The sequence below is a fragment of the Stegodyphus dumicola genome, chromosome 10 (assembly GCF_044657685.1).
Source record: "Stegodyphus dumicola isolate Sdum_Otavi_A_Nest chromosome 10, ASM4465768v1".
In the NCBI taxonomy this organism is placed as follows: Eukaryota; Metazoa; Arthropoda; class Arachnida; order Araneae; family Eresidae; genus Stegodyphus; species Stegodyphus dumicola.
Window position 1 is genome coordinate 19,655,341 of NC_140777.1, and position 15,744 is coordinate 19,671,084.

At 33.6% G+C, this 15,744-nt stretch overlaps 1 protein-coding gene across 1 annotated transcript in view; it reads left to right on the top strand.

Moving 5' to 3' along the window:
• Nucleotides 1-15,744, top strand: part of Invadolysin (leishmanolysin-like peptidase, invadolysin) — a 578,826-nt gene that overhangs the window by 488,396 nt on the left and 74,686 nt on the right. Inside the window, exons 3-4 of the mRNA XM_085824701.1 lie at nt 10,537-10,567; nt 10,697-10,779. Of these exons, the coding sequence (XP_085680827.1) occupies nt 10,537-10,567; nt 10,697-10,779 (114 nt within the window). The remainder of the gene's footprint in view (nt 1-10,536; nt 10,568-10,696; nt 10,780-15,744) is intronic.

Sequence of the window (15,744 nt, forward strand, 5' to 3'; positions counted from 1 at the left end):
CCACACGTGCTCTACTGGATTCAAGTCCGGTGAGAATGCTGGCCAGTCCATACGGGTGATATTCTCCGATTGAAGGCATTCGCTTACGATGCTTGCACGGTGAGGACGGGCGTTGTCATCCATAAACACAAATTGTGCGCCCATGGCGCCCCGAAACAAACGTACATGTTGTTTCATAATGACGTTCCGATAGATTTGGCTTGTCATGGTTCCAATTTGAACATGCAGGTCAGTTCTGGAACCCAGAATAATTCCACCTCAAACGAGCACTCCTGCACTACCGTAACGGTGTCATTCAATGATGTTTTCTTGGTGGTAACGGGTACCTAGAGCTCTCCATATGAAAGTCCGGCGAGAATCAGACTGCAAGCTAAACCTGGACTCGTCGGAAAACATCACACTGTTGCGGTGTCCACAATGCATGCTCTCTACTCCGGGCTAACCGCAGGCGACAGTGATTTGCAGCAAGTGGAACGCATCTGATAGGTCTACGAGCATATAGACCAATCTGCCCTAAGCGTCTGTACACGGTCTGCCTTGAAATTGTCGTACCAGTGGTTGAAGAGAGCTGACGAAACAGGTCTGAGGCTGTGCTCCGCCTGTTTCTTTTGGCAGTAACTGCCAAATACCGGTCCTCATTCGGCGTTGTAACTCTGGGGCGACCTGTGCTGTAACGTCTACTCACATTACCATCATCTTGGAATCGTTGCCAAAGCCTGGAGATGAAACTCTGGGCAATTCCAAGTTCGTCTGATACTTCCAGTTGGGCAAGCCCACATTCCAGACGGCCGATAATTCTATCACGTAAAAAATCATCCAAATGCGTCCTTTGTGTCACAACTATTCGGTTATTGCAGTGAAATGTTTATAAAGCGCCTGTGAACAATTTTACTTCTTTGCCTGTATTCCTTATATATCACTCTCTTACACTATCGTCATTGTGACGTACCATCGGTGTCATCTGGTTACTTCCTGAAATTTGCATATGATTCTTGAAGATGGGTGTAGTGATTTTACAGGTGATATATTTATTTTAGAGTTCGATTTCCGCGTGACTCCGAATCATCCTTAATTTATGGACATGAGTGTAGTATTCGTAAGTATTCAACCACAAGTAGTAGATTTTGGAGAACTAGCAAGTTGAAATTTACGATATACCCATCAATAAAACCACTCGCGAGCACTCTCGGCTCGTCATGTTTTTCAAGTGCCCTCATTTTATAATAATTCTGCATATTTACTAACCCCAAGTCCTCTCCGGGATTTGAACTCGGGCCCAACGGTAGGACGACAACATCGCTAAGCACTATACTGATGAAGGCGACATTAGTAAAACTTAAATCATAAATGTAACAACCTGGAGAAGCAAGTTTACTTCTCAAGTAGTAAATAACGAATTTTCATGTGAAAATAACGAGCTGCCACTTAATGAAAAAGAAGAGTTATTTGAACGCCTTCCTTATTCTTTATTATCTTTCTATACCGTAATTTCCAAGAAAATAAAGACTTTTTAGTATTGTATGAGATATTTTATCCCATTACTGTTGAACAACCTTCCAAAGTCCAAGGAAGACTGCAGGTCGACGTTTGGACAATTTAATTTCTAAAAATCCAAAAACGTAAAAATCCGTGTATGATACATCGGGAGATTTAGTAGGGATATGATAGAAGGGTATGGTCATGATACACTTTTCTTTTTCCACTTTTTCCAGGAAATTAATAGTGGATTTTGAAGTGTGGCTACTTGCTTTGTCTTGATGCAGTTTTACTGATTGATGGCACTGCGGGTAAAGAGAAGATATTTCATATTTGAAAATTGGGTATAAAATATGTTCCTGATAATATGTGGAGTTGATTTCCTCCCCCCTTCCCCTCTGTTTTCAATTTGCCGTTATATGAAAAAACAGCAACAATCATAAATCCCTTTCAAAATTTTTCTTTAGATTCTTTGAATTATGTTTTTTAAGTTTTTGTCTCCTCTTTGATGATAATAATTGGACCTTTTTTTTTTATTGAAGTCATTTAAATACAGGTTCATCTATTGTGACAACATTTTTCCATTTTTGTCCGAATAAATGTTTCTCATAAAGAATTCTGCAGCACGTTATGCGTTCGGCGATATATCGTGGAGAAAGATGATACACGTTATGTTTTTTGGCCTTTTTAAGATTCAAATCAGCATTAATCACTTTGTTTACATAGCATTTTGATGATTTTATGACTGTTCTTTGATGTGGTGTATTTTCATTTAACATTAAAGATCTTACTTTTACAACATTTGAAACATTCCTTTTCTTCTTTGGATTTCCTTTTTTTGTTGATAATATTACCTATAATAGCTTTAGATATCGAAAAACCATATCTTTCACTGCGTTTTTTAATAACTACATACGACTAATTTTCTTCGAAAAGAACACAAACATAGGCTTCCATCCATTGCTTCTTTAAAAGCACCATTTTGCATGAAAACAAACCTATCAAGTAGCAGTAGATACTTTAAAAAAATATGGTTACAGTTAAAAAAAATTCTAAGGAGAATATTTTTTATAGCAAAGCAAAATCAAAATCGTGTAAAAAAAGGGGCGAACAGTCTGTAGGATCGACGTATGTCTGTAAAGTAAACCCTTGCCGAGGGCTGATTTGCGGAACATAGTTTCGATTATACAATTACACGTTATCTTATTCGTTTCCGTGTAATTTATCCAAAGCCAGGATTTCGTTTATACGCATACTTCTTTGAATTTCGAGACCTGTCGTGTTTTGGAGGCTGTGATAACGGAGACGATCTAATACTGAACTTTGCGAAAATGACTGGAAAGGTGTTTATAGAAGTACAGACAGAGTCTATTTTTCAAAACAATGAAACGGTTAACAGAGCTCGTATTGTTATAAGTCAGACAGAGACTTCAGTAGATGTGTTTACTCAGATTCGTGTGAATTAAAGAAGAAAATGAGAAATGCACAAGGGTAGCTTTTTGGATTAATTGTTTCTCAAGCATTGAAAAATAGCTTGTTGACAAGCGAATTAGGAGAGAGAATGGAAGCTTCATAGTTTCAGCAGGACACTGTACCTACATTTGTTGATATTGTAAAAGATTAGAGAAATGTAGAGATAAAGTTAGTTCGAAAGTGGGACAGGAAAAGGAAAGAACGACATGTCCTTTTGATTTATCCCAAGAACGACGATTACGACAGATCATTTGAAGAGATTAAACCTCGAATTGTGAATGCGGTATATGCCTTAAATTAAACCTGAAGTTGGTAAGGTACGAAACGTTAACTACGGTGGTTTTACGTTCTAATGTATGAATAATTCATGTAAGAATGTTCGAATGAGAATGACATTTATAGTCCTGAAGAAGAAATAAGGGTTAAGCCTTTATCGAAAGATGATTTAAGAACTAAATTACCTGTAAAGAAGAAACTGAAGATTGTATTGTATGATATAGATGGCGAGATGAATCAGGTCAGATCATGAAGCTATGGTACAAAGACGCCTAATAAACGGGATATTGAATTATTATTCCCTATAAAAGGTAAAAATGGTAGATTTGTATTTAGCTGCTCAAGTCTGTGGTTGCGTTTAGAAAGGTCAAGTTAACATAGGTTGGAATAACAGTAGAAGAATATGTAACTGTTTGTAGCTAGATGTTTTAAATGTCAACATTTCGGAAATTTATAGTCAGGATGTGATAAACAGCAAATATGTGGTCGATGTTCAGGATTCATGCATACTCCTAAGAGTTGTAAAGATACCATTCGAAGTTCGTTCATCAGCAATCAATGCTTGCCAGTATCAGTTGTGACCAAATATTATCAAAACTTTTAAAGTATTTCTGTCTTGACTGAAAGTGAAGCCAAAGAAATCACACAAGTTGCAAAAGCAATTAATGGTGAAGTGTTTTCAGATATGGAAGAAGGAAAAGTCAAAGAATTAGTCGAGAAATGGCGAACTGGATGATCTTAGAACACCGGCGAACAGTGAACGCAGTGATAACGAAGAAGATAAGTGCCATTAACTTATAAGAATTAAAAGAATTGTTAAAAAAAGAAGAGAAACTGTCTAATTTTTCAATAGAAATTGACCTAAACGAAAAAAGCAGAAGACGCTTTGCGGAAAGAATTGAAAAACTCTGCAATCCTTACCGCGAAATCGTCTTGTGTCAGTCATTGTTCCAAGCAAAAATCACCGGCTATCATTTTATTTTATTTTATTTATTTATTTATTTTTTGTATAACCCACTTATTAAGCAGTAATAAAAAATCTTTTCAATTAGCACTTGTTTCGTTTTCCTTTTGTAATAATAAGATGCTTAGGTTTGTTTAAATTATACATATTTTCTTACTCTGAATTACACCCAACACGTTTTCGGCATAAAATATTAACATTTTGCGGAATGGTGTTTTGCCGTACGTGCAATGAATTAATGACGTAATTCTCACGTTTTACAAGGGTTTATTATATAAGAATACATGGTTTTTCCGTCAAGGTGTTTTTATTCCAAATTTTCCAATCTGCAAATATTTTAGCCCAAAGGGGCGTTAGACCCAAAGGGTTATTAGTCTCAAAACGGCATTTTGCATCGTTTCACTTTCTGCGTTGGTTCACTTTTCAAACTGTTGCCACCAAATGTTATCGCCATGTACTATATTTAAAGAAACTAAATAATGAAGAATGTGCGTGAATGTTTCTTGCATCGTGAAAAAAACCAACGGTATCCAGAGCCATCCAGTTTTGAATAATTTCAACCGAACATGGGCACTTGGAAGCCCAAATCTTGAATTTCGAATTTGTTTTATTATCTGTTTCACATTTTGTAAAACTTTAACGAAGTTTTGATTAACAAACTCAAGGATTTCAAAGCGAGGAATGGCAACACTGTACGGGGGGGGGGGAAAAATTATCTTCAGCGCGCGAAACTGTGTATCGGAAGTTCTAAAGCTTTTAAATGTTTTTTTATATTGCTGTTGTATTGAATTTTATGTAGTTTAAGTGCGAAGAACATTATATTTGATAAATAAAGGTGACACACGAAACGTTAAAAAAATGCCCCTTCTGGGTGTAATATAAAATCTGAAAGCTTTAAGATTCTCTCTCTCTCTCTCTCTCTCTCTTTTTTTTTTTTTTTTTCCATATCTTCGTACTTCTGTCGAAGAATAAGTAACCCCAGTTACGAATTTTTGCACTAAGAATAATTGCTTTGCTTGGAAATGCATTTTACGAATTTTTGCACTAATTATAATTGCTTTGCTTGGAAATGCATTTATATGTGAACAACTTTTCTTCACAATAGAAAATTAATAAGAAAAGTACTGGATTGACAAATGAGCGTCTATGATCCGTGATGAAGATAATTAATTTCTTTCAAGGTTACAAACTTTATCAGAACTGAAATGCCGTCATGCCTCAAGCCATAAAGTATAGTAAGAAAGAAAGACGTTTATAATTATTATCATACAAGTATTTTTATTTATGCTTGGAGGCTTGGTAGTCATTATTTATTTTCAAGTTAAGTCTCACTCGAAAACTTTTCTCTGAAACTTAAGTTCTCTTAATTTGTTTATTTTTAGTTGAAATGAAGGTGAATTATTACTTCCTTGTACGAAGTAGAGGAATTATTGTAATCGTGAAAAATTTCGGGTATTATATATCAAAGAAAATATCCATTTTGATTCCTATCGAATCCATCTAAACGATGTTTTCGCCTGACATCTCTGCATACGGACAGAGTAAAGGATTCTTTTTTCCGAAATGAATTTAGAAAAGATTTTTTCTTGACGTCTATATATGTGTATGCACGTATGTATGTATCTCGCATAACTCAAAAACGAGTAGCCTCAGAACGTTGAAATTTTGTATATGGGACTGCTAATAACATGTAGTTGTGCACCTCCCTTCTTGGTTGCAGTCGGCCGCACCAAACATATTTATCTATATATGTATACAAACATAAAGCACCTACAAATAAACATAAAATTAAATTGGAATCGAAAAAATTCAATTCCCTATTAATATTAGTAATTGAAACCGTGGAAAAAGGTCTAACATTGTAACTAAACATAATTAAAATGATAATTTTTAGTTTTTAGCATATTACTTTGTTTTCTTTTTATATATGTATACCAACCAAGCACAAAACATGTATATATATATATATATATATACACCCATTCTGTTACTCGGCTCAGTGAGCTCAATTTTTTTATTCTTATATGTTGGTAAATTGTGCATTTATTGCTTTTAAAGTGATTGAATTATGTTGTTCGTATATTGTTAGGTTTTGATGCCTTTTGATGTCTGCGTGCAATAGTTGTAGAATTATTAGTAACTTAAAAGTTGTTTAATTAGTGCTTAGCCTAATGAGGCTGCTATTTGGTTGCATTTGAAATTCTTAGTGGAATAGTGAATTAAGTCAGTTTGTTCACCAACTTCAGTGTCTTTTTGCCGAGTGAGACAAAAAGTAAAATTTGTGCACCGAAAATGTGTCTTTCTGCCCGCCGGGAAAATTGCTTGTTTTTGCGTAGAAACTCTAATTTTAATTGTAAAAAAAAAAAAAAAAAAAAAAAAATTAACTGTTTTAACGGTATTTGGTGTTTTACGTTTATTTGCATTTTGAAATTTTTAATCTAGATGTTTTAAATTTTTATGTATTTTTGCCTTGCCACAAAGTGAAAATTGGAATTAATTGAATGAGAAATATACATCTCTACAGAAATTCAAGAAAATAGGCTTAAATGGAATGCAGCAAAAGAATGTGTATAATTTATTAGGTCGTATCATGTTGTGTCCACATCAGAGTTTTGTTATTAGTTAAGCGTGCTAGAACTAGTTTATATGTATGTCCGCTTGAAAATTTAATATTTAGTTGTCAGTATATTTGAATTACGAAGCATAACTGACAAAAATTTCTTGCAAGAACCATATTTTGTAGAAAATATATATAAATTTCAATTTTTTCTTTGTCGTGTTATTATTATTATTTATATATATATTCTGATAAATGTTTAGGAAAAAAACTTTTAATTTATTTTAAGTATTTTTATTTTGTTAATGAAAGAATTTCTGTTAAAAAAATATTTAAAAAAATGTAGTTAGTTGTTTTATGGTTCGTTCAGCTCAAATTGCACGCGTTCAGCCCGCGTGCAATTTGAGTTTGAGACAGGCCACTGTATTAATATGCATACAATGACTAATTTGCACATTTCCAATGACTAATTTACAATTTATTTCGTATTTCATATTTTGTAACACTTCAGTGGATTTTTGATTAAAAAAACTAAACGATTTCAAATCGAGCAATGGCAACACTGTACGAAAAAAAAACAACATCATTTTTATCTTTCTGAGGCGCCATCACTTCAAAAAACGTTTCCATAAATTTACTTCCCCTCCTCTTTTCCTTTAAAATGGCATCACGTGTGGTTTTGGGAAATTGGAAGTGAAGTGAGTTGTCATCACGCGGGGGGGAGGGGGAATTTTTCTATGAACGTCACGGTGGATTGGCATCTTATCCTTTCGTATTCCAATCCGTCAGAAAACGTTCTATTTCTGTGACGAGGGGCAAAGTCAGCTGCTTTAGATAGCGAAAAATGGAGAACCACGCAATCGAAGCAGCGGCATTTTTTCTTTCATTCTGTTTTTTCCCCTCTTTATGGAAAATGGGGGAAATTTTTCCTAGTTTCCTGCGCGTTCTAAAATTTGGGCCTGTCATTGCCAGATCCCCAGATAAATTAGCGGTCACTTGCAAACGGTTGTCTAATTTTATTTCTCTTCTTTTTTCTCCTGTTTCAACTTCTGTATAGAGCGGCTATTAATGATAAATGAAGAAAAATATTTTTCAAATTTATTTAGAAATGGAATCTGGTGAAGTGGAATTGTGCTTATGACAGATTCGCGTCGTACTTTTGAGGATTAAAAATAAAATTTAAAAAAATAAAAGTATTTAGATTTTAACGCACGCGCCAGGGATATGTTAAGGTTTCTTGTGCTCTCGCTGAGTGTCTCGGGTTACTAATCTGCTCGTTTACTCACTCCTGCTAACAACAATTTTTTTTCTTTTTTTGTCTTTTTGGCTTTACTATTGAGCATTACTTCCTTCGCAATTATTATGCCTTGTAAAATTCGACAGCAAGATCGCAAAATGTTTAAAAACAGCCTATTCTTAGAATACCTGATCGTGTGTTAGGGTTTGCCATACAGTTATATATATTTCTTTAAAAACTTTATTATCTGTTATTACTCCAAAGGGACAATTTGCCCAGAAGGACTATTAATTTCGTTTTGGCATTTTGCGTCGATTCATGATAAGCGTTGTTTCACTTTTCAAATTGTTGCCACCAAATATGATCGCCCTGTCTTATATTTAAAGAAATTAAATAATGAAGAATCTGCATGAATGTATGGGTATTTCTCGCATTGTGATAAAACAGCGGTACCTAGAGCCATCAAAATTTGAGTAACGTAATCTCTCATAGAATATGGGCATGTGGAAGCCCTAATTTGAAATTTGGAATTTGTTTTATTATCAATTTCATATTTTGTAAAACTTCAAACAATTTTTGATTAACAAACTCAACGATTTAAAAGCGAGCAATAGCAACATTCTATGAGGGAAGGAGAATACCTTTTTATTCTATCCTTCTTCTTTTTTACCGTTTTGGCATTTTGCGTTGGTTCACTGTAAACGGCGTTTCACTTTTCAAATTGTTGCCACCAAGATTTTATTATCGATTTCCTATTTTGTAAAACTTTAACGAATTTTTGATTAGCAATCTCAAAGCTTTCAAAGCGAGCAATGCCAACAGTGTACGGGAAAAAAAAAAAAAAAAAATATCTCCAGCGCTCGAGTCTCTGTACCGGAAATTCTAAAGATATGCTCATTTTAAAATTATTTTGCGATATTGCTGTTAAACTGAATTTTATAGTTTGAGTACATAGAACATGATATTTAATAAGTAAAGGTAACACACAAAACGTTAAAAAAACGGCCCTTTGGACGTAATTTAAAATCGGAAACATTTCAGTTTTTTTTTCTTTATTATCTATATTATTTCTTTAAAAACTAGTAGCTTGATCTGTTATCCGCTTAAAAGAATTATCATAAAAAGGGGAAAAGTATATAATGGTTTTAATGGATCCAGATAGTGTCATTTCACAAAAATAGTTGATATTTCTATAATTATACTTGTCATGATCTAAATGCACTTTTATTTAAATCAACCAGGTTAAAAAAGAGTTTTAAAACTGCATTTACCGCTTTTAAATCACATGGTTTGCTGCTCAGTAAAAAAGAAAGATTAAATCTGAAAGTTAAATATTCTTACGCTTTACAGATTGGCAACACGCTCTTTATAAAGTTTTGTGAATATTTTTAATTTGAATCATAGAATTCTCAGCTTAACGCATTTATTCAAGGTAATGGTATTGTTCAGATTATTCGAAAAGGGGGGGGATTAAACTGAAGATGTAAGACCAATGGGTTTTGGATTTTTTTTGGAGAGGGAGGCAAGGTGGTTTTTTTTTTTTTTTTTTTTTTTTTTTTTTTAATATTGATTCCATTTTGTAAAATTTCTTATAATAAGTCGCAGAATTTTATGAAAATGATTTCGGTGTCGTGCCTATGAATTTTTTTTTCAGCCTCTTTTAAAAAAATTCTTTTATAGAAAAACAGATTTTATAATATATTACGTCCAAAGGAGCGGTTTTTTCCCCATCATTTACACACACATACACATTTCGAGAGCATTTGGGCTAAAGTATTTAAAAACAGCCTATCTTTAGAATTTCCGGTAGACAGTCTCGCGCGTTGGAGATAATTTCTCCCCCCCCCGTACAGTATTGCCATTGCTGGCTTTGAAATCCTTGAATCTAGAAACCAAAAATTCGTTAAAGCTTTACAAAATATGAAGTAGACAATAGAACAAACTCCAAATTCAGGCTTCCCAGTGCCCATATGCGGGTGGAGGACTAGGTTATTCAAAATTTGCTGAAATGCTAATCTTGTAACAAGGATCTTCAAATATATCAAAATATCTTGTAACAAGGATTCTGTAATGACGGAACACCTCATGAAAATTTCATTGAACGCCCCAAAAAATGGCTGCATACAATTCAGAAGAGAAAAACCTAAAAAAAATATTGATATCTGGCGTTCAATAAAATTTTCATGTGGTGTTCCGTCATTAGCGTTTTCATTGGAGTTCAACATCACATCGTTGAAGCATTAACACTACACCACAGCAGTAAATATTAAAAGCCTATATAAATTGAATAGACTGAATAAAAATAATCAAGGGATTAAAAGTTACCCATAAACTTGTCCTCAGTGGGAAAACTATGTACTATAGAGGAAGGAAAATATAATGCGAATATTTTTAAAATTTCAGAACTTACTTCTAAAATGCTAAAAGAAAACATACGCGAGGAAATACGGTAATGATTTGTTTTAAGTGATCTAGTAAATTATAATAAATAATAATAATTTCCTAGATTCCTTTAAAAAATATTCTGTTTAATGTTTCATTTTACTTTTTCAGGTTACCTACTGAAAAGTTTGAAGTGATAAATGTGAGTATATGCATACTAATTTATCTGATAATTTTTTTTCTTTCATAATTCCCAGCACGAATGAATATCAGTTTGATAATATCAAGGTATCAAAATATCAGATTAATTATCAGATGGTTTATTTTTTAGCTTACAATCCTGCCTCAAGCCCTGGAATATTGGCAGAAAACTCTTTCAGTCAGACCAATGGGCGTTCCGATTAGATTAAATAGGTAAGAAACGATTTCAATATTTTCTGTTTTATTTTAAACTTTTTTATTGACGTAGAAAATCCCGCAGAATCTTCGTAGAAATTTCAACGCAAAGATAAAAGTGTGTTTATAGGCGATGTTATTCTGCTAATGTGGAATGACAAAGAACATTTTAAAGTGATCTGAAACTAACTAGTAACCCCCCTCACCGCTTCTGTAAGGAATCGAATAATGCTTTATATTAAAATGACCAACCAACATACTTATGTCCTGTCCAACGTTCAGCCCTTGTTTTGAATCCCCAACCATCTCTCTAGAATAATGTTTTTTTATCTGTTAATACTGGCGTTAACTTGGCAACTTGTGTCCTGTCCAACGTTCAGCCCTTGTTTTGAATCCCCAACCATCTCTCTAGAATAATGTTTTTTGATCTGTTAATACTGGCGTTAACTTGGCAACTTGTGTCCTGTCCAACGTTCAGCCCTTGTTTTGAATCCCCAACCATCTCTCTAGAATAATGTTTTTTGATCTGTTAATACTGGCGTTAACTTGGCAACTTGTGTCCTGTCCAACGTTCAGCCCTTGTTTTGAATCCCCAACCATCTCTCTAGAATAATGTTTTTTGATCTGTTAATACTGGCGTTAACTTGGCAACTTGTGTCCTGTCCAACGTTCAGCCCTTGTTTTGAATCCCCAACCATCTCTCTAGAATAATGTTTTTTGATCTGTTAATACTGGCGTTAACTTGGCAACTTGTGTCCTGTCCAACGTTCAGCCCTTGTTTTGAATCCCCAACCATCTCTCTAGAATAATGTTTTTTGATCTGTTAATACTGGCGTTAACTTGGCAACTTGTGTCCTGTCCAACGTTCAGCCCTTGTTTTGAATCCCCAATCATCTCTCTAGAATAATATTTTTTGATCTGTTAATAGTGGCGTTAACTTGGCAAGCGCCCCAAAAGAACTAAAATTTTTCGACGGCTCTTAAATTGTTTTCGATTACTCTCATTTTGGAAAACAATACTTGTAAACATTGATCATCCGAATGCGCCTATAGTGATTTAAAATCGAAATGTCAATTTATTTCTATTTTGTTACATACATAACATATATTTAAACATAATTTTATTTTTTTATTTTTGTAATATTTTTGGTAATCTCAACTGGACTGGTATCGAGGTTACAATGATTCTTAATGCAGTTAAAAATGGCGAATGTTGGGGAAACAAACAGAATAACAAAAATGTTTAAAATAAAATGCATTGCTTAAGTTCTTTTTTCGAGTGTGGATTTTTTTTAATACTAAATAAGGAAATACGTAATTATTATTTTTGAAATACCCTCAACTGCAGCTACTCGTCCACGTCACACTTTTTTCTCTTCGACCTTCTTTTTTCTTCGCCATTTTATTTTTCTTCCCCTTTCCGAATAACATTAACCAAGATGTTGATGTCACTGCTTATTCTAAGAATAATAAATAAAGTAACCATAAATAACAACTGAAGCAAACAATAACTAAAGTAAGCAACTCGTGACGCGTCGACAAATAACGCCAAATATGATTTACGCAATTTGTGCATCATTCGTAAAAAAAGTTCATTCTTTCAAATACTTTAAAGTTATTTGACTGAATGAACGATGCACTTTTATTTCCTTTCGTGCGCAGTGAAAAAAAAAAAGGAAGAAGAAAATACGTTACTAAAAATAAAAAATTTCGCCAAGTGAATTAATTATTTTTGGCGCACGCTGCAAAAGTGAGCCAGGATGAATTTTTTAATTTCTTTGTAAATTTCTCACCAAATTTTATAAAGAACATCTAGGCATAATATGAGTCGTAGAAATCGGTACGCCATGTTCGATTTTGACTCAAAATACCTATGTTAGAACAATGCTACTTGTAAATCGAATTATATATACTCAAGTCGCGCTTTTCGATACATGAAATACGTCAATTTCATCAATCAGTCAGTAGAAAGGAATATATAGAATTGACCCCCTTTTTTTTCTTAATTAAAATCGACCAACAGATTAATTAAAATCTAACTTTTGCACTATTAAACTCTGTAATTTTGTTTCCGAAAACTTGTTTATATCTGTGAAATTAAACATAATTATAATACAAAAATAATTAAATCTAATTGTAATAAGTATTTTTTTTTTTTTCAAAATTTTATTCATTTCAGATTACCAACAGAATAAAAAATTCATTTTATTCTGTTGAAGTCATTGATAAACTTAAAAATATTTCCCCACTTCGTTCCATTATGGTTTCATTTGATGTCTAATCATTGTTTACTAATGTTCCGGTCGAAGGAGCACTAAATTGTCTTGAAACTAGGCTTCGGGAATTTCACTTCACACATACTGAAATTAATGAGTTGGTTTCGCTTACTAAAGTTTCTCTAAGTCAAACCCACTTTGTTTTCCAAAATGCATATTTTCGTCAAGTTGAAGGATTGGCTATGTGTAATCCTCTCAGTCCGGTACTTGCTGACATTTATATGCACTATTTTGAGATGAAATTATTTGATAAATTATCTTTTCGTCTTTGGATTCGGTATGTTGACGACACTTTCGCACTTTTTGACGGTTATAAAGAGGATTTATCCGAGATTCTATCTATTATGAATTCAATTGATCCAGCCATCCAATTCACTCTTGAAATTGAATCCAACAATTCTCTCCCCTTCCTCGATATTCTTATAATCCGCAATGAAACCGATTTTAGCACCACTGTGTACCGTAAACCCTTTGCAGTTTGTTTACCACCCCATGCCAAGTCATGCCACCCTGTTAAGCAAAAAATGGCTTCTTTTTACTATTATGCTTTCCGCGCGCTAAAAGTTTGTTCCTCTGAATCTTTGCTTACCAATGAACTTAATTATTTGAGAGCAGTTGCGATTGACCGTGGATTTTCTCCCGTGATTATTGATAAAGCCGTCAAAAAATTTTCAGATTCCCATCAAAGAAGACATTCCACTGTTAGAAATAATATCAATGACCTTGTCGTGCTTCCATTTTATCCTTCTGTTAGCTATAAAATTGCACGGATTCTCCAGAAATTCAATTTTCAAGTCGGTTTCTCCCCTATTAATAAAATTCACCCTTCGATTCTAAAAGATTGCGTTTCTGTCTTGAATTCTTGGGGAATTTATAGTATATCATGTCAGTGTGGTTTAAGATATATTGGCCAAACCAAAAGAGCGTTGAAGTTTCGTATCAAGGAACATGAATCTTATGTCAAAAAAGGGGAAATTAACAAGTCTTCAATAGCGTATCATAGCTGGACTTTTAACCATAATTTTGATTTTGGGTCTGCAAAAATCATCCAAAAGGCTTCTTCCATAGGCGAATTGGATTTTCTTGAGGCTTTTCACATTCACAAAGATTTAGAAAGTTTAGTTAATGATTTGAAGTCCAATCCAGTCCTTCCTAATGCCTTTAAAATTCTACTGTCTTAATTCAATTATTTTTGCCGATAGATGGCGTTACCTCCTCGCGCTTGGTACTACCAGAGGGTATAAAAATCCGTTCAGTGGTTGCTTTCCATTATTTGAAGTTCAGATTTTGAGCGTAATGTGCATTTGCCCCTCGCTCCCTATTTTAACTTCGCTAATATTTCTTTATGCTTGATCAGACAGCCTGGCTCAGTAAAAGTAGGCGGCCAGTGCAACTCTGATTAAAAATCTAGTTATAACGACGTGCAGTGCTGATAAGCACCACGTGTTTCTGTGATTCCTATTTTCTTCTTTCTATGTATTTCTTTCTCCTGATGAGGAGGGACCTTTAGCTGCCCTCGAAATCGATTGAGTGTTTCATTATACCTACGCTAAATATAAGGTTGTTTTTTACGGTTTTGACTTCTATTCATATTTTTAGTCTAACTGTTATTTTCAGGTTATTTAAGCGCAATAAGATGTATTATGATTTTGTTGTTATACAGCAGTAGTAGACAAACTATGAGTAGCGACCCGAAATGGGGTCGTAAGGTACATAAAAATCCTAAAAACTCTGAATCGATCATATGTAATTAAAAGTCAACGCTTTGATTGGTGTCGCGAAATTATTTTTGTTGTCGTTTGCATTTTTATCGGATCGAACTGCCATAGAGTTTGAATACTACCGCTATAGAGAAAATGTAATGGAGTCCATGAAGAAAACCATTCCTTTAAAAGGGGTCGATGCCAGAAAAAGATTGGAAATGTTCGATTTAGCAGGTGGAGGAATTCTGTAAAGTTGTTTTCACTGTATACCTCTAGTATGTGCAGTTAAAACTGTTTTTCAGGCTGTTTGTTAGTACTTTCACTATGAAATTTACATTGAACTGTGAATTCACTTATAGTATTCATTACTAATTCACTATAATAATAATGTTCACTTATAGTACTCGCTGCTAATTTACTGTAATAATGATATTCACTTATATATCATTGAGATTTCTTTTGCAACCCTAGATATTAAATATAAAATAAAGATGTAAAAATAAATATCCTCTTGTAAATAATTTACTTCTCTGGTAAACAATGTACGTATAAAAAGTAGTAGTTTTAGGAATTATTTTAAGCAAACAAAAATTAAAGAAAATTCTAATGAGACAGATATGCTTGTTTTCTGCTGCATAACATTTCGATAGTTACCTTTAGTTTATCCATGCCTACTTTCCATTTGTTATGTTCTTACTATCACTGCGTCCTTTCGAAATTTAATTATTCGCATAATTTTCCTCTCTCAATTTTCGAACGATAAAGTTAGTAAAAAAAATGGGGGAAAAAATGCGCGGGAATACGATAATTATGTCTCTAATTTGTTTATGCGAGTTATTATAAAAAAAAAAAAAAAAAAAAAAAATCTTCGCTATCGAGTGTTTAGAATACATGTTGATGTGGGGAAAAAAAAGGCGTTTTCGTAAAATGATGGCGAAACTGTTTTGCTTTTATCTCGACTACTACGCTTTTGGTTAAAATCATTATTTACCGTCTCCAAACAAA